General features: G+C 40.7%; 1 protein-coding gene across 1 annotated transcript; it reads right to left on the bottom strand.

Moving 5' to 3' along the window:
* Positions 1-7446: 7446 nt before the first annotated feature.
* On the bottom strand, positions 7447-17286 carry LOC139284916 (high affinity cationic amino acid transporter 1-like). Its single transcript, XM_070905285.1, has 12 exons — positions 17272-17286; positions 13688-14102; positions 13444-13602; positions 13170-13341; positions 12934-13067; positions 12625-12847; positions 10168-10307; positions 9343-9445; positions 8742-8947; positions 8473-8624; positions 7870-7978; positions 7447-7766 (listed from the first exon to the last, which is right to left on the bottom strand). The coding sequence occupies exons 2-12, from the start codon at positions 14055-14057 to the stop codon at positions 7594-7596; spliced, it is 1941 nt and encodes a 646-aa protein (XP_070761386.1). The 5' UTR covers positions 14058-14102; positions 17272-17286; the 3' UTR covers positions 7447-7593.
* Positions 17287-26552: the final 9266 nt, after the last annotated feature.

Here is a 26552-nt window from a genome sequence, read left to right on the forward strand (position 1 = left end):
GAGAGACAGAAAGTCAGGACTGGTATCTATGTGTCTGCATAGTCTTTCCAGCAGGATCCAGGATTAAGTTCAGCCAGACAGGTGTGTCGCTTTGCAGCTGTAAGAAAATTTCCTTGTGTACCTTCAATTGGGTAATTTGGCCTTTAATTCATGACCAATCAGAGACTTTCAGTGACTTCCGTGTTTTGATCATTGACCAACCAGAAACATCACATCCCATCAGGAAGAGCTTAGTATGAAAGGTTTAAAAATGGATGCCGGGAGAAATGTTATTGTTTATATTCTGAATCCAAACCCTTCGTATTCCAGATATGTATTGCACTTTCAACAATCCGCAAAAATAAACTACTTTGCACTAAATTAAATAGAGTGTCATCCTTCCATGTCTCAGTGTTTGGTACCAAAAAATTATTTAACTAGAGGTTACAAAGTTTAACATAAACTAGGGAATAACCAATTGTCTTGCAGAAACACTGAACTGGCTTCTTTAGGAAAAGAATATTTGCAGAAATGGATGAGCACGAGCAAACAAAATGAATTTCGCTCTTGCTAGGCAATAGACGTGGATGATATTGTCATTTGTATGTCGACACACATACTGTATCTACCCATGTCTGTGATTAGCGTTGAGAGAAACAATGTGACATTGAAGATATTACATTATGGCCATTGTGGGGAAGCTTGTTTTGTGAAGTTCTATGCTTCTGTTTAACCATCAGATTAGTGTTAGGATACAAGCAACTTTGTTATAACAAGACAATTTACATTCTGCTGCAATTATAATTTTCTGTAATTCTTAACATTATCCCTCTGCATCAGTCACTGCTAACTGTACCATTCACTGCTGAAACTCGAAAATGTTGCCCATCCCGGAGCATATAGTCCGTAGCTGCTAATGATACAACAGCACGTCACTGTTTGACATGAAGAGAAGCATCTTTTTGTTATCCTTGCAGAGGAGCTGTGTGGTTTTGGCATAATGACAGCAAGCTGTGCTGTGGGGCAAAAAGGTGGCGGTTTACAGGTAAGAATATATGACAGGAACCTCGGCAAACAGAATGTACTACTAGCCTCAAATCAAGTGATCTCTGCTCACCAGAAGTCACGAGGAACCTCTTATAGACAAAACTATCCTGATGTGTAACTGTAAGGGTGGAAACAATATGTCCATGACCATGTGGGTCTGACTTGTCCTGATGACATCATTATAGGGGAACTTATCACGCTCAAGAGCTGTAGTTAATAATTGCTATAACAACCCAGTGATTATTAGCAGCCAGCAGGTGTGTTCACTTGTTCTGATATTTAGGGTCTCCGATTAGGCCTACACTGTAAATTGGAAGAAACCAGTGGTCTGCCATCTCTGCTGTTTCTTTTCATGTCTTCAGCCAAAAGCCCATAATAAAGGATGTCTGCAATTGACCTATTTCCTGAGTGGACTCTTGTACCGTACAGAGAGCTTTAACAGACCCTATGATCTCAGGCAGCAACACAAAAGCACCTGCACATTCAGTTCCCTCCTCGCCACATCTGCCATCATTCAGCTCTGTTTGTCAAGTTCAGCTAAGTACCATAAATTAACCATAAATTAATCACGAGTTCACAAAAATGCACCACCATAGTTTTTGTGCCTACAGACTCATTTCAAGGTAAACATAAGGAAATAGAAGACATTTTATTTCAGGTATGCTGTAGTACGCTAAAGGGGATGTCATCAGGACTGAAAATGAAAGAGCAAAACAAAAGCTTGTTTTAAACAGCTTGGGGCAAAAGCAGGCCAAAACCGGTGAATTCTTTGTACTCATTGGCTGATTAGCATGACACCTGTCTACTGACTTCTGCTCCACCTCATCTCTTTGCTCCCCATTTATGTCCTCATAAATTCACTTACACACTTTTCCCTTCTTATGAAAATAAAACTGTGCTGTTGTGTGATGATAGAATTTGCTGCATGTTTAGGAGAAGAAAGGGAAATACTATTGGCTACAAAACATATATACTATGTTTTTGTACTTTTATATTTTTGGAAGCACACTAAAAAGAAATGCAAAGAGGGTCCAAAGAGAGAAGCGTCTCTTTGAAGTACAGGCTAACACATTACAATAAACGCTGTCTCAGCACCTGCACTGCAGAACAGAGACCAATGAATCTGATTCCCTTACACCTGCCTCTCCTCTCCCCACCTCCCTATCAGGTCTCTCTGCACCGCCGTTCAACCACAGAGAGCCACAAACTCCCTCTGGGTAGCCAAACCACAGATGGAGCTCTGATAAAAATTCTTACAGTACATGTAGCATGCTGCCTGACGAGCATGACAAGAGATGACAAATTGGATAAATGCAGTCTTCTTTCAAGAGAGGGGCTGCAATCTGGGAACGGGATTGTTTCTGCTGCAGCCATGATTGCTTCTCCATCCCTTACATTGATTTCTAACTCCAAGTCGATGCAGTGCAGTCCACTGTACAGACACAACACTGCTGTACTTCACAAGACACATGGAAAAGGGATGATGGATATGGCTCACTAGTTAGGAAGTTTAAAACTGGGCTTTCAAGAGTATGGAAGATAAAAAATAGCCCAGGCAACACTCAATCTAAATAATTTGACAAAAAACACAAATGGAAGTTAAAGTAATGCTAACATGCAAAATCATTGTCTCTCAAAACCCCAGAATGCAGTCTTGCTCTCTTTAAGGAGTCTAAAATAAATGACACCTACCTGCCCTACTTTTGTGAGTTAAGTTGACATTGTTCTTCCTGCTGATTTCATAATTTTCTGCTTCACAGTTTCCAATGCTGGATAAAATAAAAGGCATTACAGAGATAATTAAACTTTTTAATTTATTTCAACCTCCTTTCTTTTCTCAAATCTCTGGAGAGCTGAGCACACACACTCATAGTCCAGGCAAGAAAGAGCAGGATGCTGCGAGTCCTACCGACTGAAATAGTGCAGCGCAAGTAAGTAAGTGAGTGACTGAAGTGATATTCTGTACTTCCATTACCACCCCATTTGCCATTTCCACCCACACCGCACATACTGTTCTACTGTACATGCAGGCTGTCAGTGTGCCAGGCTCATTCCTGCATTGGCCCAGTCACCTTCTTTAAATGTATTTTTAATTTACGCTCCCTGGTAGTTGTCCTCTCATGTTTTTCCTGCTGCTGCAACAGTCGATAATGTTCCTGCGGCAACACCATCACTGAAAGGGGAAGATTGAGGAAATTTATGCTTGTTGCAACAACATGCTTCCCTGAGCATGTTTCCCCATCCCCCCATTGTTCAGCAACTCACCCCGCCACCTGCCTCCTGATATGCAGCATGATGACAAGACCTTCATCTGGGCCTCTTATGAAATCTGTGCATCCTTGCCCTTGTGTAAGTGTGTGTGTGTGTGTGTGTGTATTTGTGCTCTAACAACTTGTTTTTCTCAGTGAAACAGAAGCTCCGTCAGTTTTAGCAGGCATATATCTGCAGCAGAGAACTGATCAAGGCCTTAATTTTTCCACCAGGCTTCACTTGATGCTTAAACTGGAATCCTCATGAAATATTGAGGATGGATGAAAATGGAGGCATCGGTCTCCCTCCCATTTTAATGCTTCAGTGGCCCTGACTTCTTTGTGTAACCAACCAAAGCTCACAGAAGATTTGCTGTTGTTGTAACTTGAAAGCAAATTGAAACAGTAGCAAACGTGTGTGCCTCTGAGGCCTACAAGTGATGGCACAAGGTACAGAAGCAACATACATGCCGTGAAAACCTTAATGTGCCTTGCAAAGGTAAATCTCTCCTATGTATATTCACAAATATGTACCACCAACGCCTTTCGTGTTAAATCAGTATAATCACCAAGCTTTCACCGACAGATAATTGAGGCCTCAGTGGTCCTCCGTACTTCACTGTCACATCTTACATAATGTAACAAGAATCCAGCCTTTTGGATAATTGTGGTCACTCAAACCTCACCAGCTGAAATCTGTCACTGACGCTCATTCATTCAGCTCGTGCTGCCTTGTTCCTCATTTTACAGTTTCTAAATATAAAGCGCGTCTACACACATGATCCCCAAACAGGAAGGAAAGATGAGGCTTTGTTGCTTTTAGGACAGACACTGAAAAACAAACATTAGAGGTGAAAGAACACACAATCCAGGGTCTGACCCCACTGCACTCACACACTCACACACACACACACACACTCACACTCACACACACACACACTGAGGTGAGCCCACCTATAACGAGGTTACCTTTTTTTCAGCTTGACTGTATGCAACAGCTACATTGGAATTTGCACTCCTGGAAACACCGTTAATACAAACACCACCACCAACAGGATCATCCGCAGTCCCTCCAACAGATGCAGCACTTGGACTCAATAAATCCAATTACCACTGCCGCTCATCTGAGATTGAGATTGAGAGGGAGGGAGGCAGAAAACACCCGCCGTCCCCGGTGTGAAATGGTAGTCCTTACCGTCCGCAGTCAGGTGATCCGCTGGAGGAGAGCTCGACAGTGAAGCGGGGGAGAAGAAGAAAGAGGAGGGACGCATCCAGCTCGGGCCGCGATGAAGAGGAGACAGTCTGCAGCATCGCTGGAAAACAGGGAGGAGAGGAGAGGAGAGAGGAGAGGAGACTCGACGCCCATGTCAACACGGGCGCAGGTCGCCCCCTGCAGGTGAAATCATCTACTTTTTTCCCTTCATCAATTATTTGGAGCTGCATACAGTAACATACAGCAGCGTCAGACCGTGTACACAATCAACACAAGCAGAAAGTCAATCCAGCTGTTCCATATATCCGAACTTTACTTCTAGATATATAAGAGCTCTCTATCATCATATGAAGGTGTCTTGTATTAAAAGTTGCATAATTTAAATTTCAAAAAATATTAATAAAATAATATTAATAAAATAAAATAAATAAATAGAATTATTAATATTATGAGTTGTAGTGATAAAAGTAACTGGACAAAATAATGTCATTTATACACTATCCTCAAAATGTTGATTTTCATGATCTATAAATAAAAACAAATTCTGAGCAAAAATTGAAAATAATGGGAAAACACATGCCACAGACATGTCATGCAAACCATTTATGTAGCATGCTGGTGGGAACAAAGACAAAGTGTGTGGCTTTAACTTTCAGCATTTATTTATTTACAGCAGAAAACTATACAAACCGCAACCCACACCAAGACAACACATGCCGAACAGCTGACCTTCACCGCTCTGATACACTGTAAACATGTTCATAACTTAGCAGTACTAGAAAATACAACTTTCCAAACTTCATAAAGTTTTGAAATAATTAAGGGCTGCATGCAAATGTTTACATAAAGCAGACTGTCAGGGAAAATCATTCGAACTATCTGCTGTTGCATTCGCACGGATGAAGCCTCACATGAGTTTTAATGTAACTACATCCATAACAAAAGGCTAAATCACGATCAGTGAAAGTTGGGCTTATGGTACTACATCCAACTGAAAAGGGAGATGATATTCACCTGATGAATAACTCTACTTAGATCTTTCAAACTTATAATTGCAATAAAGTAATTTATACGTTGAAAGTTGTAATACGGGCAGTAACTTTTAACCAAAATCCAAACTGTATTTACAAAAATAAAAACAGACATAAAATGTTGGAAATTGGCATTTCTATAACAGAAAGATGCATGTGATTTAATAATAAAGAACAAAACATATATGTGATGATGTCCCACTGTATCAAATGCCTGCCAGTTTAAATAAAAGCTAGTTGCTGTAATGCACAGTATTTACAAAACAAGTTAGTGGATGGAAAACAGTAACTTTCTGCAGCCTCATCGTATGATGCGGTTTCATACACCATGTCTATTTACAAAGTAGTCATTTTCTAAGTCATAGTATTTTAAATGTAGGCTACTTTACTGCCACAGTTGGGAAAATCTACAGCAACTCAACAAACAAAATTGTTTTGACACATAATCCAATTAAATCTAACAATTTGGCTTCAGGTTACATCAATAGTTTCTCTCAATGGAACATAAATAGCAAAAAAAGGAAACATTTCATCATAGTTTTCATTTAAAAAGGGACTCATTAAAGATATGTTTCACCTTGTTACATTTTCAGTCTTTAGTGAACACACACACACACCTCGATATGTCATGTTTAGGTTTGAGCTGCCCTGGGAATCTGCACACCACACACTCACCATGAGCTTTCATTTCCATAATGATTAAATAACGGCTGACTGTGAGAGGCACTTTCAGACAGATTACTGCTCGAGGTACACCGTTACTGTTGGAGCAGTATGTTAATGAATATACAGTATATAATGCAGACTTTTGACTTTTCAGAATGAAAGAGAGTAAAACAATAGTGAGTTGTTGGAAGCTGTACTTCATCCCACTCAGATATATGTGGACTAAAAAGAGAAAATAGTCCACTGAGGTGAAATTTCTCTTATTGATAATAAATATAAGAAATCCAAAGTGTGCATTATATACAGACTATATATATATATTTGGCTGGTGATAGAGTAATATCATACCTCTAAAAGTGGAACATTCATTCGGGACATAGGCACTTAAAATACATCCTCTGAAGTATCTGATAACTCAACATTAGCAGCTTTTTTTCTTTGGCTATTAGAAAAAGTTCCTCAACGGAGACAACACTGGTGTATTTGATCTCTGGTAAATGTGCGCCGTGAGGAAACCATCAATCAGCTAGAAGACAAATCATACAAACATCAACCCTTTCACACACTGATCACAAAGCACTGTACCATCTCTGAGTTGTACTGTACGGAGTTGTGCTTTCTATACAGTGTATTTTCTCAGTAGCAAAATATCTACATACAAAGTTGTACCACAAAAGGCATTGAAGATACAGTGAAATTCTCAGCTGGGTTAACATTTGCAGATTAATGCACTTAATTAAGGTGTGAAATAAGGGGATGTGGATTTAAAAAAACAATCTCCCATGGGATTTGGACAGTAGCCGGCACTGTGCCTCCTAATGCAGCAAGATGAGTGGCAAACATTTACCAGGACATCTGCCACATGCATGCAAATTTACCATGAGAAGATGAGCCTCACTTATTTTATTAAAATGCTTTTGTAATTCATACTGTCTTTTCTGTAACAGAAAGAATGGGTCTCATCATTCTGACATACTGTGAATTAAGGAACCAAAATAAAGTTTAACAATAGATGCCTTGATAAAACTTTGTTAAAACTACTTGTGCTTTGCCTTTGGTTGCTGTCCACAGAATTTGTTGCGTTTAGTGAAATTGATCATATCAAAGTGCAAAACATACAAAAATGACTTTTTAGCTAGAAAATAAAGCTTTCTGAAATAAAATCTTGGTTGTCAGATGTGTGGAGATTTATCTTTTGAAAAAAGCTTTTACATCTAATTAACCTTTCTACTTCAATCCTGCAGCCAAATTAGACCATGTTTCTGGCCGGAATTAGGAAACAACTCTACGTTCTGATTGGAGCAGTGCATAAAAGTCTCCACATGTCTCCTGGATTTGCAGCCGTTTTGGAGAAAGTAACATATGTTTGATATGGAAAAGAGAGTCGAGTAGTGAACCTCCCATTTCCTCAGGAATCTTCGTCGTCGTCTCCGGTGGCGTTTTGTGTGTTGTGTAGGAAGGCTTCCTTCTCTGTGGCCATGGGCTCTCCCTTTATTGTGCAGGCTGGCGTGTAGGTGTCAGACCTGGTCAACACTGCCTCTGCACTGTTGCGAATACCATAGCCGAAGTAGATAAAGAGACCTACAAATGGTGAAGAAACATTGTGGCAAAGACATTAATTCCACTAAAAAGTGAAGTACAGTAGAGATAATATTTGACATTGTTGGCCAAAAATTCAAAGTACCTAAGACCATCCAGATGGCAAAGCGCATCCAGGTTCCTCTGTCGAGCTGCATCATCAGGTAGACATTGATGAACAAACTACTGACTGGGACAAATGGCAGCAGGGGAACCTGTGAGGAGAGAGTCTGTGTATTTATCTTTTCTGAAAGTTCGCAATTGCCTCCAAGGATTACGTTGCAGCCATTGTTGCAGCCCGTTTCGTGGCTGCTGGCTGAGGCAATCTACTGGACCATCATTTACACCCGGAAATATGTAAAAGAAGGGCCCAGTTTTAAAAATACCCTTTAGGTCCACACAATTTGTAGTTGTTCGGCTAAAAGTTGTGTAGTCATTTAGCAGGTTAGGACAAATAATAAACTCTGAAGAGCAAATCCTCCCCTCTCCACTGTTTGCTTGTTGATGTTTGCTCTGTTCACTTTTACAGCAGTTAGGCTACAATAAAACTACTTGCTTTAAAAAGGGGCTTTTTATGAAACCTCCAAGTGTACAGAAGGGGTTATTGAGTAATTTACACGTTACGCTTATCACATTCTGACAACGTCATATTGTACATGTGACTGTGAAATAGTGTGAGAAAACGCTTCTGTGAAAGAACACACTCTACCTTGAAGGCAAGCTTGGCCTTGCTCTGCGGCTGTCTCCACACAATGAAGGTGAGAGTCAGACAGACCCCCATGATAATACAGAGGACAGACAGTGACCAGGGCGCCAGACCTCCATGAACAGCTACAACACTGAAGACACACACTAAAACACCTGGCAGGAAGAATAAGACAGTAAAGAGAGGTCTTTAGATGATGTGCTGTATCAGCAACCAGGTGAATTATTCAGGCACTTCCAACCAGTTTTCTCTGGGCTTCGCATGCGTCTCACCAATCACACTGGTGCAAATGTTGACGGCAAATCCAGACAGAGGGGACGGCTCTGTGTTTGAAGGGTAAAGTAGATTCTTGATGGTGAAGCGATCGTCTGGTTGTGGTAAAATGTCAATGTTCCCCTCATTAAAAGACTCAGCCATTTCAGCTTCATCCTGAGTGTTGGCCATCTCATAGGAAGAACTGGGCTGCTCAGGCTGGTACCTTCAGACGGCAAAACAGAAAGTCAAAACCAGACGTAGAAACTGCAGGACCCCCAAAACTTCTATTCACTGAGGCTGAGGACACACAAGAAGATATTTAAAATCGTACACACACTGCAGTGCATTCACTATGAGGGTTTAGCAGATATTTCTCGTCTAGTGAATATGCTATAAATGATTAGGATGATTCATTACTGTAATCTAACATGCATAGTATCAAATACAAACGGAAACTGTGAGTGCCTTAAACACTCATCTGGACTGACTGGTCTGACTAGTCTCTGACTGGGGATTTCCTTCCAAGGAGGAAGTACTAATACAGTGTTTTCAGCCTGGTAATCCTCTAGTGTCCTGTCAACCATAGAGTGGATATGTAAGCTGAAAGATGAGCAATACCTGAGGACCAGCACACAGGCAGCCACCAGAGTGTAGGCCAGCAAAGTGCCAATGGACATTAGGTCAACCAGGTCCTTCAAGTCAAACAGGAAAGCCATCACAGCTGCAGGACACACAGGAGAAAAATACATGTCAGCAAGATGACAGATCCAAAAAGTAAAAAAAAAAATGCAGGAAGCACATTCACCACAATATGATGCAGATATTGTTTTTTTTTAGATAATTCATACTCTTAAAATCTATAATTTTCAAACTGTACAGCTCCATTTATTTTCAACCGTAAGTGATTTTGCCACCATCCTCCTTCCACAAGAGGCACTGTTACCTTTGGCCTCATCTCAGCTACCTACCAGACAAAAGCCCTGACACCAAGGTGGAGATGGTGGGCGTCTTCCTCTCGCTGACACGTGCCAGAAACGAGAAGAGCAGACCATCGCGAGCCATAGCAAAGATAATGCGTGGAAGCGGAAACATGGAGCCAAGGAGACTAAGCCAAGGATGGAGGAAGAAGGAGGAGGAGGAGGCAGAGATTTTTAACTTAAAAAAAAAAAGTTAGTGAACTCTGGTTTCACACAAGGCCTCAACTGCTTCTCAGCCCGACATCCTGATAAGCAACGCAGGACGCTTTACTCGGGATGTTGCTGTGTCAGCTTTGTACATGGTAATAACTAAAGAAGAAATATTAAATTTGCAGGACTATCTTTATGTTGTATGGCCATCATGGTTTTGGTTGAGTGCTTGTGTTGAGGCCATGTGTATCAAGAGTGTCTTGTAGGGTTCTGATAGGAACCCCAACCAGTTAGTAGGTTTAGATTGTGAGCTCACCTGCCACAACACCTGACGTTACTGTAGCTGTTAGAGGGGTTTTGGTTCGTGGGCTGATTTTAGCCAAACATTTGAAGAGCAGACCATCTTCTGCCATGGCCCAGATCACTCTGGGCATTGGGAACATGGAGCCTAGTAAACTAGTACGGGAGAAAGGGAAAAAAACATGCCGTGCAAGTGAATGCAGTTCAGTTAGAAAATATAACAGGGGACTACTGCAACAAAATTGAAAGCACATTACTGTACAAAATATTTTTATAAATAAAAGATTATCCTGGCAAAAACCTAAGTTGTTCTTAAATCATAAACACAGGAGAGAAAACAATTTAAATCAGACATAGAAAATGGGCTTCCATAATTAAGATTTCCTTTAAAAAATACATAAAAATTGGACAAGGGTGTCCACATACTCTTGGCCAAAAGACCATCCAGGGATGAGCATCGCAAATTAGCTTAGGCAATATAATATTCAGTAAATATTCTGTGCTTATTAATCTGTTATAAAACAATATACACTATATTGCCAAAAGTATTGGCTCACCTGCCTTGACTCGCATATGAACTTAAGTTACATCCCATTCTTAATCCATAGGGTTTAATGTGACGTCGGTCCACCCTTTGCAGCTATAACAGCTTCAACTCTTCTGGGAAGGCTTTCCACAAGGTTTAGGAGTGTGTTTATGGGGATTTTTGACCATTCTTCCAGAAGCGCATTTGTGAGGTCACACACTGATGTTGGACGAGAAGGCCTGGCTCTCAGTCTCCACTCTAATTCATCCCAAAGGTGTTCTATCGGGTTGAGGTCAGGACTCTGTGCAGGCCAGTCAAGTTCATCCACACCAAACTCTCTCATCCATGTCTTTATGGACCTTGCTTTGTGCACTGGTGCACAGTCATGTTGGAACAGGAAGGGGCCGTCCCCAAACTGTTCCCACAAAGTTGGGAGCATGGAATTGTCCAAAATCTCTTGGTATGCTGAAGCATTCAGAGTTCCTTTCACTGGAACTAAGGGGCCAAGCCCAGCTCCTGAAAAACAACCCCACACCATAATCCCCCCTCCACCAAACTTTACACTTGGCACAATGCAGTCAGACAAGTACCGTTCTCCTGGCAACCGCCAAACCCAGACTCCTCCATCACATCGCCAGATGGTGAAGTGCGATTCGTCACCCCAGAGAACGCGTCTCCACTGCTCTAGAGTCCAGTGGCGGCGTGCTTTACACCACTGCATCCGACGCTTTGCATTGCACTTGGTGATGTATGGCTTGGATGCAGCTGCTCGGCCATGGAAACCCATTCCATGAAGCTCTCTACGCACTGTTCTTGAGCTAATCTGAAGGCTACATGAAGTTTGGAGGTCTGTAGCGATTGACTCTGCAGAAAGTTGGCGACCTCTGCGCACTATGCGCCTCAGCATCCGCTGACCCCGCTCCGTCATTTTACGTGGCCTACCACTTCGTGGCTGAGTTGCTGTCATTCCCAATCGCTTCCACTTTGTTATAATACCACTGACAGTTGACTGTGGAATATTTAGGAGTGAGGAAATTTCACGACTGGACTTGTTGCACAGGTGGCATCCTATCACAGTCCCACGCTGGAATTCACTGAGCTCCTGAGAGCGACCCATTCTTTCACAAATGTTTGTAGAAACAGTCTGCATGCCTTGGTGCATGATTTTATACACCTGTGGCCATGGAAGTGATTGGAACACCTGATTTCAATTATTTGGATGGGTGAGTGAATACTTTTGGCAATATAGTGTATATATATGTAACACACATGCAAAAAATATACCCAATAACACACAAGTCTTTGTCCACATTATACAAAAAGTATGTGAAGCTGAATTAAAGATACCCTGTGGACTTTTTGACCACTAGTAACACGATTTGTATTCCTAGCAACAGTTTCACACTATTCCATTGATCTACAGGAGGCGGTAACACATCAAGAGACACACACAGCAACGTGCCAACAAAGGCAGGGAAGACTGCAGGGAAGACTGCAAGCAAGTAAACATGAATGTAAACAATGGAAGTTCCAAACTGTCAAGAAAAAGCCGCTTTGCAAATGAGGAAGGAAATGTATTCAACACTTTTGTTAGACCTCAAGGCTACACACACAATCTGCTTCGGTGAGTAATGCTGAATGCAAACAGAAACTTTGTTTACATGAAAACTCCACAGGGCACCTTTAAATAAGTTAAGTAACATGAGTTTTCAGCATTTCATAACAAGCACCTTTAAATAAATAATCACAAAATTCTCAATGGATCAGCTCATCTGGCAAATAAGTGAGTCAAGTATTTTTAATACTACAACTGGTTCACCTCAAGTACTGAATTAAATATTATATTCAGTGCACTGTATATGAATTATTCATTTGTGAAAAAGCATGCAAACAGATACAAGTCCTCTTCAACTTGTCATGCTGAGAGGCAGTAGGAGAGCCTCTTACCTGGTCGATAAGGCACATAAAGAGCCAATGGCCACTGCATAAGTGGCTCCCTCCCAGCCCACATAATTAAAGGCCACTGGCAGTGGGCTGTTCTTGTCCAACATGTAGTAAGGCATCATCACAGTGAGGGCAGCAGACACACCGAAGTATGCCACAAAACAGATGAGCAGCGAGGCCACAATTCCAATAGGAATGGCCCTCTGAGGGTTCTTCACTTCTTCTCCTGGGGAGGAAACGTAACTGGAGATGTCAGAGGATAGGAGGATAGGTCATGTGTGTTGATCATCAATTGAATGTATTCCCCCTCACCTGTAGTAGCAATGCAGTCAAACCCTACGAAGGCATAAAAACAGGTGGCGGCACCAGAGAGGACTCCAGTCCAGCCAAAAGGCATGAAGCCGCCATCCCCAAGGCTTTCTTCTGATGGTAAGGTGTCAGACATGCTGGAAGTAAAAGGAAGAAAACATTTGCTTATTCAAAACACAACTCTGGCATATCGTTAGGCACATTATACATTTTGGGAATAAGCTCTTCATTTCACCCACTTCAGGCTAGAGTTGCTGGTGGCATTGAGGATTTCTTCAGGGTTCAAGTTCCAGTTTTTTAGGTTTCCTTTGACCAAGCCAGAGATGACCACAAATAGCAGCACCAACACATTGATGCAGGTGAATACTTTATTTACCAAGGCCGACTCCTTCACTCCAAATGCAAGCAGTCCTGCAAGCATTTTGAATAACAAAGACAATGTAAAAGATGAAAGCCGATGTAAAAAAAAAACAAGATAAAACGTGAGAGAGATAAATCTGAGCTGCTCCTCACCTGTCAGGGTGATTATGATGAAAACAGCAAATATGTCTGGATACTCTGCCAGGACACCTGGGGCGTTCATGGTCATGTATCGTCTGCAGAATTCCTCAATGTGCTTTCCAATCAGCTCATCAAAGGTTGCGCTCCATGCTCGGGCCACACTTGAAGTTCCTGTGTGGAGGAAAGTATTCATGTAAACTGAACAATATCTGGAGTAGCAACCAACTCCTGTCCTTCCTTACTTAAAGTGTCTCACCAATGACGTAAGAGAGGATGAGGTTCCAGCCTGTGATAAAGGCCCACAGTTCTCCAACTGTCACATAGCTATAGAGGTAAGCCGAGCCAGTTTTGGGGACCCGGGCTCCGAACTCGGCGTAGCACAGACCAGCGAGGACTGAGGCAAGGGCAGCAATGAGGAAGGAGAGGACTATGGCAGGTCCAGAGCTGTCTCGGGCTACAGCGCCAGCAAGCACGTAGACTCCGGCACCCAGCGTACTGCCGACGCCCAGGGCCACCAGGTCAAACGTGTTGAGGCATCGAGACAAGCGGGAGTCTTCTGTGTTACAGTCCACAACCTTCACCCGCAGCAGCTGCTTCCCAAAGCCCTTCAATGTCGCCAGAATCATCCTGGCTGGCACTCTGCACCAAAAGCTCTACAGAAGATAATTTACCTGTTGACAAAACATGACAGGAATGACACAGAGATAACTGTGTACTTCTAAACAAAGGAAAAAAAACAAAAAAAAATATGGTGCTGTTCCAGTCCCATGCCAAGTAACTCTTTGTTCCTTGTGCTTCTAACTTTGATTCGATGTTCTAAGAAATAATAGCTTAGTTGATTAACACCAACAAACCAATAATGATTACAAAGTGCTGACATCTAAATCTGACAATTTGTCATGTTCTTTTTTTGGAATAAAAGCTTTCTGCCAATTGGCATTGACAGTAAAGACACTCCCTAATTCTTGTGACGGTGTCATAGGACAGAAATGAAATTGAGAACATTAGTTTTGGTGTATTTTGCATCATGACCTGCGTTAACCCCAATGTAATAAACAAGCGCACTGGTCCTTGCAGCGAAAATGTCAGTGACGCAAAATCTTAATTCAATGAGGTATAGTCGGGTGTTGTTGAAATTCATACAGGCTGCCGTTAAAATAAGTCACAGATTACACAACAAGCTGCTTAAAAACCCTGCATCAGGACACACAGCAATGACCTCAGATATGCAGATGAGTTTGATTTCTTAAAACCCACTGCAGCTTTCTTAAGTGTGCAAACGTTTATGTATCATTTAAAAAGTGAGTATGAATATAACACATTCACCTCAGGGGAGGAGCTATTGGTCTGTACGCAAATCAATGACTGAATGACATGATTCACAAATGTTTTCACTATGTTCAGGGAAGTGCTTGGATAAGCAAGAATAGTGTGTCCGAATTGTTACTACAGTACATACTACATACCAACAGCATGCACTGAATACTACATATTAGCATTAGCATATTGTGACAGGAATGCCATATGAGTACTTCAAGATATACATTTGCACAAAATTATACTGTATATTTAAATTTTCTGCCCACTCTCATTTGGTGGTGCTTCACATTGTGTCTCGCCTCTAATCCGTTTGTTTTGATGGAAACAGCAAGACTCAAAGTTTTGATCATGCAAGGACCATCAGCTTCATACTTAACACGGCTTCTGAAGGGACACACCATAGTATGCATTATATTCTGCATCAAATGAGAATATGCCAATTGAAGTCTCGTGAAGAATATCTCCTTCAGATACTGTAATGTGAAATTATGCGATAATATAATATATAACATCAAGACATTTTGTAAATAGTGAGCAGGGCATAATCCTGGTAATCCAAGATCCAATTTCAAAGCCTCTACTAAAACAGCACGGCAGAGACAGATATAGATCTGCCCAACAATGCAGACAAGTACTCACTTTCACAACACAATACAAAACAGGATCTTCTGTCTTCTGTGCTACACACAGTTACTCTTCTTTCACTTTGTAAATCCACTCAACCACTTTCTCCAGAGCGTAGCTGTCGACTAATTTCCAGTCAGCTTCAGATGAATAGAGCTGAGAGAGACGTTTACAAGCACTTGTTTGACACGTGATGCAGACGCCTCTCAGTGCACAAACCATTCAGGTGTCCAGCTCACAAATAGAACAGTGAGACATCACATGGCCTCAGGGCTCAAGACACTCAGAACAGCTGTGACGACAGCCATATACCCCGTGTGCAAGACCGACTGACTCTGGCAGGCTCTTCTCATTATAGTCAAGTCATGAATACAAGACGGCTCGGAAAATACGACCCGATTATACTCTTTTACCTAAGACTTGGGGTGTCGATTATAAATTCGGGCCTGTATTACGATTTATAATCAAATAAGACAATATCAATCACGTGCTTTGAAAATATGCAGACGCACATATTGACATCAGGAAGTTAAGATGTGTGTAGAACACTCTTCCAAAAAGAAGACAAGATTCAAAGACTAAACGAGCCAAAAGCTGTAGCTGAACAGTTTTGTGTAGTCTGTCTAGGTTATGATGACCTGGACAGTTGGAGCCAGACATCTCACTGGGCCAACAGTTTGATTAGACAAACATGCAGAAGCCAAAACAACCCTGTTGAATGTACATAACACTGAAACTAGAAATGAATGTGTACTCCTCACATCAGTCAAAGATATGAACAGAAGTAGGGCATGAAAGAATATGCCCTTGTATGTTGTGCAAGCGCCAACATTTGTTACATCGCAGCCCGGGCAAAAAGGGCGAGAACAGCCAGCGGTTCAGACCTCACTGCAGAGGCATACTGTAGCATGCACGAGATGTGACATGCAGAGGCTGAGCTAAAAAAGGAGGGTGGGCAGGGTAGGTCCCTGCCCTCTTCTCAGCCAATCATCAAACTCAACACCTGCTTGTGACACACAGGGGGCATGTGGGTGAATTTGGAATAGCAGTAAGTCACATGCTCGTCACTATTTGGCCTGAGGGAAAATACTTATGCTCCTTCAAACGTCTTTTATGTTAGCGGTGACACTGTTTATGCGCATGGAGAAGACAGCAAAGACATCAAACTAAACTGTAATATAATATATATGAGGCATAGACTTGGTATTGGTATCTTAGACATTTAGTATTGTAAAGGTTTCTGTGGGACTACAGAAAAATTATATTTTCATCGATTCTTTCCATGTAAATGAATGTTAAAGATAACACGACATCCTTAAAATATAGTTGGATCACTCAGTCAAGCATTAATACTGGTCCTGCATATCTGTGTTGGCTGAATTCAAATGATGCTGCAAATGTTACAGCCATTACATACAACTGACGGACACCTGCAGAAGCACCTGTGTCTTGGAAAACACTTTTTCTTCGAGTACGCAACTTGACATTTTTCTAACATGAATTTGAGAAAAGCTACTGACTGTCTTTAATTAGAATTTTCCCTGCAGGAATCTAAAAGAAGACGACAGCAGAGAGCCAATTCAGGGCCCACTGAGCTCCCACCTGGCATGTGAAGCGTATTTAGCAGCACTACAAAAAGCCCACCTGCCCTCGTGGTGTAAGTGGGGATGGAGCAAACAAAGTGCCATGTGAGGGCGATCATAAAACAGCCAGCTTACACAAGCCAAACAAACGTTCCTGTCCAGGGATTCAGTTCTTAGTGACACCTCTAGGGCCACACTGACCTTGTACCATTAAAGCTACAAAGCAGAGAACAGCAGCAGCAGCAAGACAACAACATTAGACAAAGGGATAACAGCTTTTGCTATTTTTTGAGTTTTGTTGAGATATTCATACCTTCACAGACGGAGGCCTCAAAGTGGGTTTTGAGCACACATGTAATGTTTCTTGCTCTTGTGGAAGAAAACAGAAAAAACTGAAATGAATGACCCAAAACCATTCAGACTTAAAACAGAAAGGATGCTTTTCATGACGCAGGCAGATAAATAATCACAGAGGCCTGAATATCTCAGTGTCTTAAAAGTTTAATGCCTGAATGCAATGTTTGAGCTTTTGTACAATGACATATGAAGAAGAGTGTATGATGAACACATTTTGGGACATTGCATGCGTTTTGCATCTTTGTGGGACTTTTTTTTATTCTAAGAATATTGTAACTGTATATCATCATATATATATACAGCGCTTAACAAATTTATTAGACCACCACCCAGTGTAAGGTGTTTGCCACCGCTGCCCTAAATTAACAGTATTGCATGGAACACCACCCTTGGTACTCTGCACACTAAACAGCCTTATTCAAACTATTTTTACTGTTTTAACAGATTAAAAACAGACACAGTCCCAGTTTTTGAATATATTCTATGTAAGGTACATCTGTCACTATCAAACCATGACAGGACTCTGGAACTCTTCAATGAAGTGAATGCCTGTGAAATTATTTCGCTGGTTGGCAGCTTTACATATACAGCAGTTTGTTCATACCTAGCCAGTGTCAGCCAAATGTGTTTATTAGATTACATTAAGTTTGTAAGTCTGTTTCAGTGAATTCTGTGTATTTAGGGAATGTATGGGATTAACATAAAAAGTACTGGAGTCCAGATAAAAGAAGTTGAAAGAAACAGAGAACAGTGTTTCCTTGCTGAGCTTTGGTAGCACAAAGAAGAAATGTTGCACTAAAAATAAGGGAACTTTGGAAGATACCAATTAAATTTGACTAACTCATGCTTTGGATGAATTTTACATTTTTGCAGGGACAAGGACTGTAGATTTCCCTACCCCAGTCTCTTACATTGGAATGGCATTAGAAACTGATCTCTCTGCAGCCAGTATGGAGAGGAAGGAAGACAGCTACCAATAACACTTGTACATGTGGGCACATGAGTGCTGTTTTAAGACAGACTGAAAGAATGTGAACCCAAGCTACACCTAATATCTATCTGACACAAATGAATCAAATTCTTGTAATATAAGGTTGGCCTCTTCAGCCTGGAATGACGCAAATGATGTCAAATTTGTTATTGATATTCTCATAGTTGCACATGAGGACAATGTAGGCTGAGTATTCATATGATTTCCACATGATTACTGCTTGTCATTTTACATACAGTTTGTTAACAGATGTTTCAAAACGTACACAATTGGGCCAAATTGCATTTGTAGGCCTGCATGAAAATTTGATCACAATAATATTTTGAGCACTTAAATGTCACATTTAGGTGAATATAACACTCACTGCTTCGCACAACAACATGCACTGTCAGCATGCAAAAACACGTTGAGTTAAAGTCTTCTACACAGATTAACATTTTGGTAGGGTTTTTTTTCCCACAGAAAACTTAAAAACACTGATAAAAAATGTGAGAACTGGGTTAACATGACTTCACCACTGGTGGAAAAAGACACTGAAATCATGTGGCGCTATAAAAGGCAATGTTTCTCTTCGTGCCCGCAGCTCGGGCTTTTCAGACGGCAAACATCCGCACAAAACTGCTTCTAATTCACCTTTAAACAGTGATTCATTGGTGAACATCTCGGCTATGTTCTCGGCTACTTTAAAGTCTGCTGGTATGAAGAGAAAAGTGCAGCAGCCCTCAGGTTGTATTGCATCAGCCGGATGGTTGATTTCTCATTTTAGACCATGTGCACTGCTTCCTTATGGACCACTACGACGCTTGTCCCCCCCGCCCCCCGCTGCAGCCTAACACATGTGACATTTGTTTAGTAAAAAAAAAAAAAATATTTAAAAAGAAAACAAAGTCAAATTATTAGACTTTAAACGTCTTACCTTTAAGAAGACGCCAATCACAAAAAGAGTCAGTAATGCGGCTCAGCTCCTGACAAACGCTTTCTTCAGACTCAAACTTCCAACAGATGGTTGACTGGGAAGGACACTCACACACACACACACACACACGTACAGCCCACACACGGACAGTGGGAAGTCCGCCCAGCTGTCTCTGGCTCCACCCGATCATTACAGAGCTACCAGATTGTAAATGTTCCCCTTCCTGCAGAGACCATCTGCAACCACCAGATGGCGCTCTTTACAAGCAAATGATACCTGTGAGGCATCCTGGCTGGTGGTCAGAAACAGCAACATACCCAGTAGTCATGTCTTAATTTTAAATTTGGCCCTGTATCAGTGTGCATATGTTGACATCTTTCCCTCTCCTCCTTGCATACAAACCCCAACCATCAACATGCAGTGATTATGGATCGCTTGTGAAGTTGCAAAAGTCTCAGTGGGGAAACAAAAGCTGTCACGCTCCATCCTCTGAGTTTCCTGCTGCGGAGCGGTACCATGTCGTGATCCTCTTACTTCAGCCTGATTCTTGATATAGGCTATAGGCCCAAAATCTACCCCAGGATTTGGGATTATCAATGCAAGGGGATCCTTACAGGCTGCTCAGCATACAAAAAAGGAAGCCACACCAGTCATGACTAAGCTCCATCCAGCCTGGGATGGAGAGATTCCTTCCTACCAGATCAGTCATTTTTAGGCCCTGCTGAAACGAGCTGCAGAGGTTGTTGAGATCAGTCAGATATTTGGGCCGCTTCATGATTCCCTTTTGCTTTGACTATAACTAGTGCATGTATCAAAGCGTACTAAGACATAATTGGTAAGAGAAGTGCTGTATATGCTGCTTTATTTGACAATTCTAGATTTATGGTTGACTGCCACTCACCCTGTGGGCCAATTGTGGATCGCCTTGATAAATGAGAGACAGCGCTCTAAGGTGATTTTGAAGTAAAGCAATTCCTGTGGGACTCATAGGAGGAAGTACTTCATAAGAAATACTTGCACGCTCCCCCACAGCAGATATCGCTGCATTTTGCTCCTTTTAGATACAGTATCTGTACACTTCTGGTGGATGGTTTCCCACCCCATGAACTTATCTTAACCACCTTCATGAATGAGAACCAGTGGATTCTGTATTAGTGCAGTTTCTTCTAGTGTTTCCCAGCTCCGGTTCTCAGGAGCTTGAGTACTTATGGTTTTCATTCAAGCTGTTTAATGAGGACTGAATAGACAGATGATACCAGGAGAATGCTTTTAATTACCCTGTTCAATAGAAAACAAATGGCACTTTGGGTCCCAAAGATCTGCATTGGAGCCAGTCACTGCCAGTGATCTGCATAAAGATGAAAAACTGACTGTAATGACAAAAAGAATATCAGCACACTCTGCTCTCTGCTGGGCCTGACGACAGTCCCAGCACACACATTGATCTTCCCCTCTCCCTCGCTCATGCCAGAGTGCTGCACTGAGACGGCCTGATTCAGGCACCAGTGATCTTTACAATCACATGAATCACAATAAAAGTAAAGATTCAAATCAGTTTGACTCGCTGATGCTAATTCTCCAATGTTTTTGGGAGATTTACTTGTTTGCTGTCTTAGTACAAAAGAGATAGCTTGGTCTCATGTTTAGCTTTGCTTCTAGCACAAACATAGGAAGTCTTTGTCAAAAGAAAAAAGATAAGCTATTATAAGCTAGGTTATTGCTATTTAGCGATATATAACTGTATAGCTACAACTCCAAAACTAGCCCCAGTTTGTGCCCCTCATGTGTTACTATTACAGTTGAGTCACAGAGCATCCTTTTCCCAGGAAAATAAGTATCAGGTAATCTTGAAAAAAACGGAATCCTCGTAGACTCGTCTAACCATCTGGATAAAACCAAACATTACGCACGATGAAGAAGCTTTTTAACCCATTTCCCAAGTTGCTGCACTCTTTTCTAGTCCAAACAAAGATGGTAGCCAGAAATTACATACTGTAAGTTGGTGCTCAATTGCTATGACGTGAAAAAGAATGTAAACATTTTATTAGCTATATTTTATTTTTGTATAGTTATATTTGTCTATATGTATTATTCTATATTTCATGATAAAATAACATGTTTCTCATTTCTGGCTACCTGGATAAGGAATACAGTAAAAACTTAAAGGTTAAAAACCTTTTTTATTCTACAGAGGAAGTTTTTTTTTTTTTAACCCAGATGGTTGGGAGGAATCTGTATATACCAGAACAGATACCTTCAGAACAGCAGTAAGTGCTGTTAAATTACCACCTGGTTTTTTAAAAATCAGCGGGTATTCATTTTTTTAGAAAAAGAGGATGCTCTGTCACTTGAATGTAATGATAATACATGAGAGGCACAAACATGAGGCGACTCCAAAACTATCCTCTGTACATCTTGTATCCTCTGGTGCTACAGGTTGTGATGTGTGTTTTGAAAAATGTTGATACTTTTGGTACACCCTTTTCATGTTCCTAACATAACACTAAAACTGCAACGTTCAGATTATCAAGGCTCCTATGATTTGTCCCTTCTAACTCTATGTGCACCAACCCAAGAAATGAAGCTTTTGAGCATATTATATAGGACGCTGAAGTTAGTGAAGTTAAGTGGTCTAAAAAGGATCAGGTCCCATACTGTGTGCCCCAGGCGTTCAAACCGGCAGGGGCTGATTGTTCCTGAAAACCACAGGATACCTCTCTTCAAAAACAACGATCAAGAGTATATGTGCTTTTTTTTGAGTGTTATGTGTTAGCTGAACTTTGCTGTTCACAGAACAGTATGTGCTAAATGTACGGATGAATAATGAGAACAAAAAACTAACCTCTCCAATAGTTCTCGACATCAATAGTGTTGTTGCTTCGGATTTGCAGGACATTGAAAGTTTAACTCTTGACATTTATGCTACTGTTTAATCAAACCTGACAGAGGATTATCTAGGGGTATATGCTGTTTAAACAAGATTTTAAAAGGGAAATCATCGGATAACATACACAGAGTAGACCTCTTTTTCATGGCATTAAATGACATTTGCCATTTCATTCTTATTGCTTTGAATAGACTTTGAATTCTAATTCTCTGTGTTTTGTTCCTGAAATTATTCATTGGTTGTTTTCATACTGTGCCAGCAGATAAAATGTCACATGACCTAACAAACATTTCACCAATTAATGCAATTGACTTTACATTTGTAATTTCTAAAGTGCTTGTCTCGGCCGAAGCGAGCATTTATCTGGAAAGCTCAACTAACAGAGTAAAATATCGTCGCAGGCTTTTTGTGTTAGAACCGCAGTAGTGTGCATGGTGAAATCCCTTCCCGACTCGTGCAGTCTCATGGGTCAGACTGTGAAAACATCCTCTTTGTACATGTCATACCCCCAATTCTGACTTTGACAATATTGCATTCTCCAGGATCTTCCCTCTAGGCATTTCTATCCTAGTGAACCCATAAGAAAATACAAACACACAAACTGTTACAACACAGAAAACACTCTTTCAGAGTCACTAATGAAATGTTCTCATGTACAACACACCATATACTGTATGTCCTGCATATTTCATGGCGGCCATATATACAGGGGTGGCACTCAACAACATTAACACCTGTAAAATTCAGTGCAACCCCACGTAAAACAGCCATTCACTAACATCTAACAATGTGAAGCTTGCAGATCCGTTTTTGCTGCGACTGTTGAATGGTAATGGTTGAACTCAGGTTAGTTCTGAAGCCATAGTTTGTGGTGGTGTTGCATTTCGCTGTGAGGTGTTTCTGTTATTTTTGTCCAGTGTGTGAACAAATTTGCATGGAAATTGGATTAGACTGCATTATGTTGTACAGACCATCCCCTGTGGTAGCAGACGAATATTATAAAATAATGGAAGGCCATTTTTGGAGAAGGCCAGAGGGTTTTTTTGGGAGGTGGGGACTTGCTTATTATTATCATTATTATTAGATACTTGACAATGAAGAGACTGAAAAGTTCCATGGCAGCTTCAAAACATGTGCCTAAACCAGTGGTTCTTAACCTTGTTGGAGGTACTGAACCCCACCAGTTTCATATGCGCCTTCACCGAACCCTTCTTTATTGGAAAAATAAAATTTGTCATCACGAATCATATGAGTGAGGTGTGTGTCTTGACCTCCACCGAACCCCTGAGACTGACTCACCGAACCCCTGGGGTTCGATCGAACCCAGGTTAAGAACCACTGGCCTAAACCAAGTGAGTTCAGGAAATAGTTAATGAAAGTGTGCAATGTGTGAACCAGTAACAGAAAAAAACACATATTTATTTATTTATAATATCCTCTGAACATCGCAAAAATGCAGCCTCAAATATGACCACCGAATTGAATCAGCACCTTTGTGAAACCACCTTGATAAAAGCTACCTTGTGATTGTCTCAAACTGCTTTTCATGGTGCAGCTGCTATTAAGAAGCTGCTTGCATTGATGCCAGCTCACAAAGACACATAATCTGGTGTAAGTAGCACAAAGTGTGGATGCCTAGGAAATGGAAATTTAAGTATTATGGTCTGATGAGTTGTCTTTCATCCCTCTTACATCATGTTGTGGGAATCACTGAAGCGATTGCTCTGTACAGTCCTGTAACAACATTTCACAGCTTCCCTGGTCACCAAATGGAAACTGAAACTTTGTGTTCAGGAGTGCAGAGAACCAAGTACAATCCTTCTTTTGTCGTCACAAAGATTTCAGGACTTTCCTTATTGAAGTCTGGTCCAGTATTCTACTACCCGCGGTTCACAGGACCCATATATGATGGCATTTCAAGGAGATTTAAAGCTGCTCTTAGAAGCAAAAGTAAAGTTCCCTTTTTCATGCATGGTATTGTTTCCCTTAGCTTGTTCACAACTATATGTTGTGTTATTTATTATCAAAAATAGTAAGGTATCAAAGATATTAAATTGCACACAAAAAGGTCTAAATTAAAATATGACCTAAGCACTATTGCTGTACTGACAAATTAAAAAGAATCCCATATGTCTACACCCTGATAAAGACTTTCGTCAAGAACAACTCTTACTTAACTTACATCTTATGTAACTCTCAAAAACTGACTCATTATCTGGAATGTTTGCAGACAAAACAAAAAGTCAAAAAATATTTTTAGGATCTGAAAAAATTTGATAATTATTCTTCATTTAGGATAATTAACCTTCTTTAATGGATTTTAATTGGTCAAACATAAACTCTGTAGCATCTCTCACGATAGTCACTTAGAAACTGGATGCACTTGAGGCTACGATGTAAATTTAATATTTAAAGGTAACTGAATCATCTCTTCTTGTTGGCTACCAGCCGCCTCATGCATATGTGGGAATTCAACTGCTGGACGAAAATGACGGACATGCAACAATTGAAAACGACATCCAAAATTAGAATGAACCCTCTGACTGTCAAGGCCAAGAGGAACAGTTTTTGTAACAAGTCCTTGGTGATCATCACAATGTACCCTGGAGCATGCTGAGGCCCCACCATTTCCATAAGTGTGTGATGGGACAGAATCAGTAGTCAGACTGCACATCCAGGTCATCCACATTTTACTTGTGGCTAGACAGGCACTGATTTATTACCATTAGTAATTATGAAAGAAATATGCTGCAATGGTTAGTGTGTTTCAGACATCACTTTTACTTTTGAGAACAAATGCAGACAATTCATTTTGGCAGTGGTGGGACGACAATGACATTGGGTCAGATGAGGGATGATTAAACACTTCACTTCAGTCTCACAACCTCATTGTTTAAAATGTATGAAGAGTGATCCTCTGTGCCTTTCAAGCAGTAGAGAAAGGCATTTTTTTAATGCTTTGGTGTTACACAGAAAGAAATGACATGTTCATGATACTTTTGGCTAAACACAGGAGGATCGTCCTGAATATAACTGTATTTTCTTCAGCTACAGGGGAAGCAGATCAAAACCTGCCATATGCTACAATACACCGCTTAAATGGCTGAGAATCTGTCCTAATGCAGTAGGTGTGGATCACAGAATTACAGTATCAATGGCAGTAAATCAAGGCATTAGCTTTTATCTGGAATGCCCAAAATCAGCTCTTATAACAGTACTGCTTTGATAAAACGTGCAAAGAATACTGAGAATTGTCCAAAAGCCATCCATTCATATGGCAACGAGGGACTTTTAGAGCGAGGATGGAACATAAAGGCTGGAAACAGATCAATTATCACAGTCATTTGCAAAACATAACCTCAAAAGATGAAACCTCTTGTATGAAAGACCATTTTAATGACATGCTGCCTGCGTGAGTGAGTTCAGGAGTCACAAAAACAGTCATCTATCATCAGTGATGTTCCTCGGTTCGTACACATTTTAGTTAATCAATAACCTTCTCACATAACAGCTATGGGGAGGACAGGATGAGCATTGCAGCTGTTCTTTGAGATGTTCAATCATGAAGTGTGTTGAGACAAAAGTCACCAAAGTCAGAGCTAATTGGAGGAGACACACATCCTTCTCTGTGTGAATTTAGGTGAAGTTTTGTGGTTAGGTTTTTCCACTGTTTTTCTGGAATAATCCCAGGGGAATGCTAGAGTACGTAATGAACATGGTGCACATAAATCACAGTATCTTGAAGTAGTAAGGTGTGTGAGTCATACTGCACTCATAAAGTTGTCTTCTCCCACATAAAGTTTAGTGAAATTCACAACATAAACTACTTTAATGTGATTTACTGTATGAGAAAACTATGCATTACTTTTTGCAAAGTGGAAAAAACTGTGTAATGCAGCTAAAAATGTTACTTGTGCATTATGCAACACTCTGTGAACAACCCAAATTAGGTGATTTTATCACTTTGCTTTAGCTGCAAATTACTGGCTTAATAACAGGGCCATAAATAACCACATAAATGCTCCCAGTAGCTGCATAAATTCAAACACAACTGTTTTAGATACCCATTAAAAGTATCATAATTTAAAGCAGCTTATTACTTTGTGCAAATTACAATATTTTTATACGTACAATGTCCCACAATGCAAATTAACAAAGATGGATCACCAGTGATTAAATACCTGGACGTTTTGATTTTGAAGTGCTGGTGACACTGTAAATGCCTTTGTGTCTTTTACACCATAACATTATTTGCATTTAAATACAAAATAATTAAACCAAGTAAAATATATTTCAACATATAACATTCCAAAATATTCTTATTTTCTCTGAGTTTTTATCATGTTTGAATGCTTGCTCTATTGCCTCCCTCTGTCACAGTCGCCAGTCATGTGTTTCAGATGACACGCCAAATTCAACAGAGCCTATAAATGGCTGCTGGCT

Source organism: Enoplosus armatus, chromosome 5 (assembly GCF_043641665.1).
Source record: "Enoplosus armatus isolate fEnoArm2 chromosome 5, fEnoArm2.hap1, whole genome shotgun sequence".
NCBI classification, from domain to species: domain Eukaryota; kingdom Metazoa; phylum Chordata; class Actinopteri; order Centrarchiformes; family Enoplosidae; genus Enoplosus; species Enoplosus armatus.

Bases quoted from the DNA above. Each gene is read 5' to 3' on its own strand.
- LOC139284916 (XM_070905285.1), bottom strand. From the start codon at position 14,057: ATGATTCTGGCGACATTGAAGGGCTTTGGGAAGCAGCTGCTGCGGGTG. The intron at 12,848-12,933 runs GTGAGGGGGAAT...TTTCCTCCCCAG, and splicing joins TGACTGCATTGCTACTACAG to GAGAAGAAGTGAAGAACCCT. The intron at 7,767-7,869 runs GTACTTTGAATT...CACCATTTGTAG, and splicing joins TGCCATCTGGATGGTCTTAG to GTCTCTTTATCTACTTCGGC.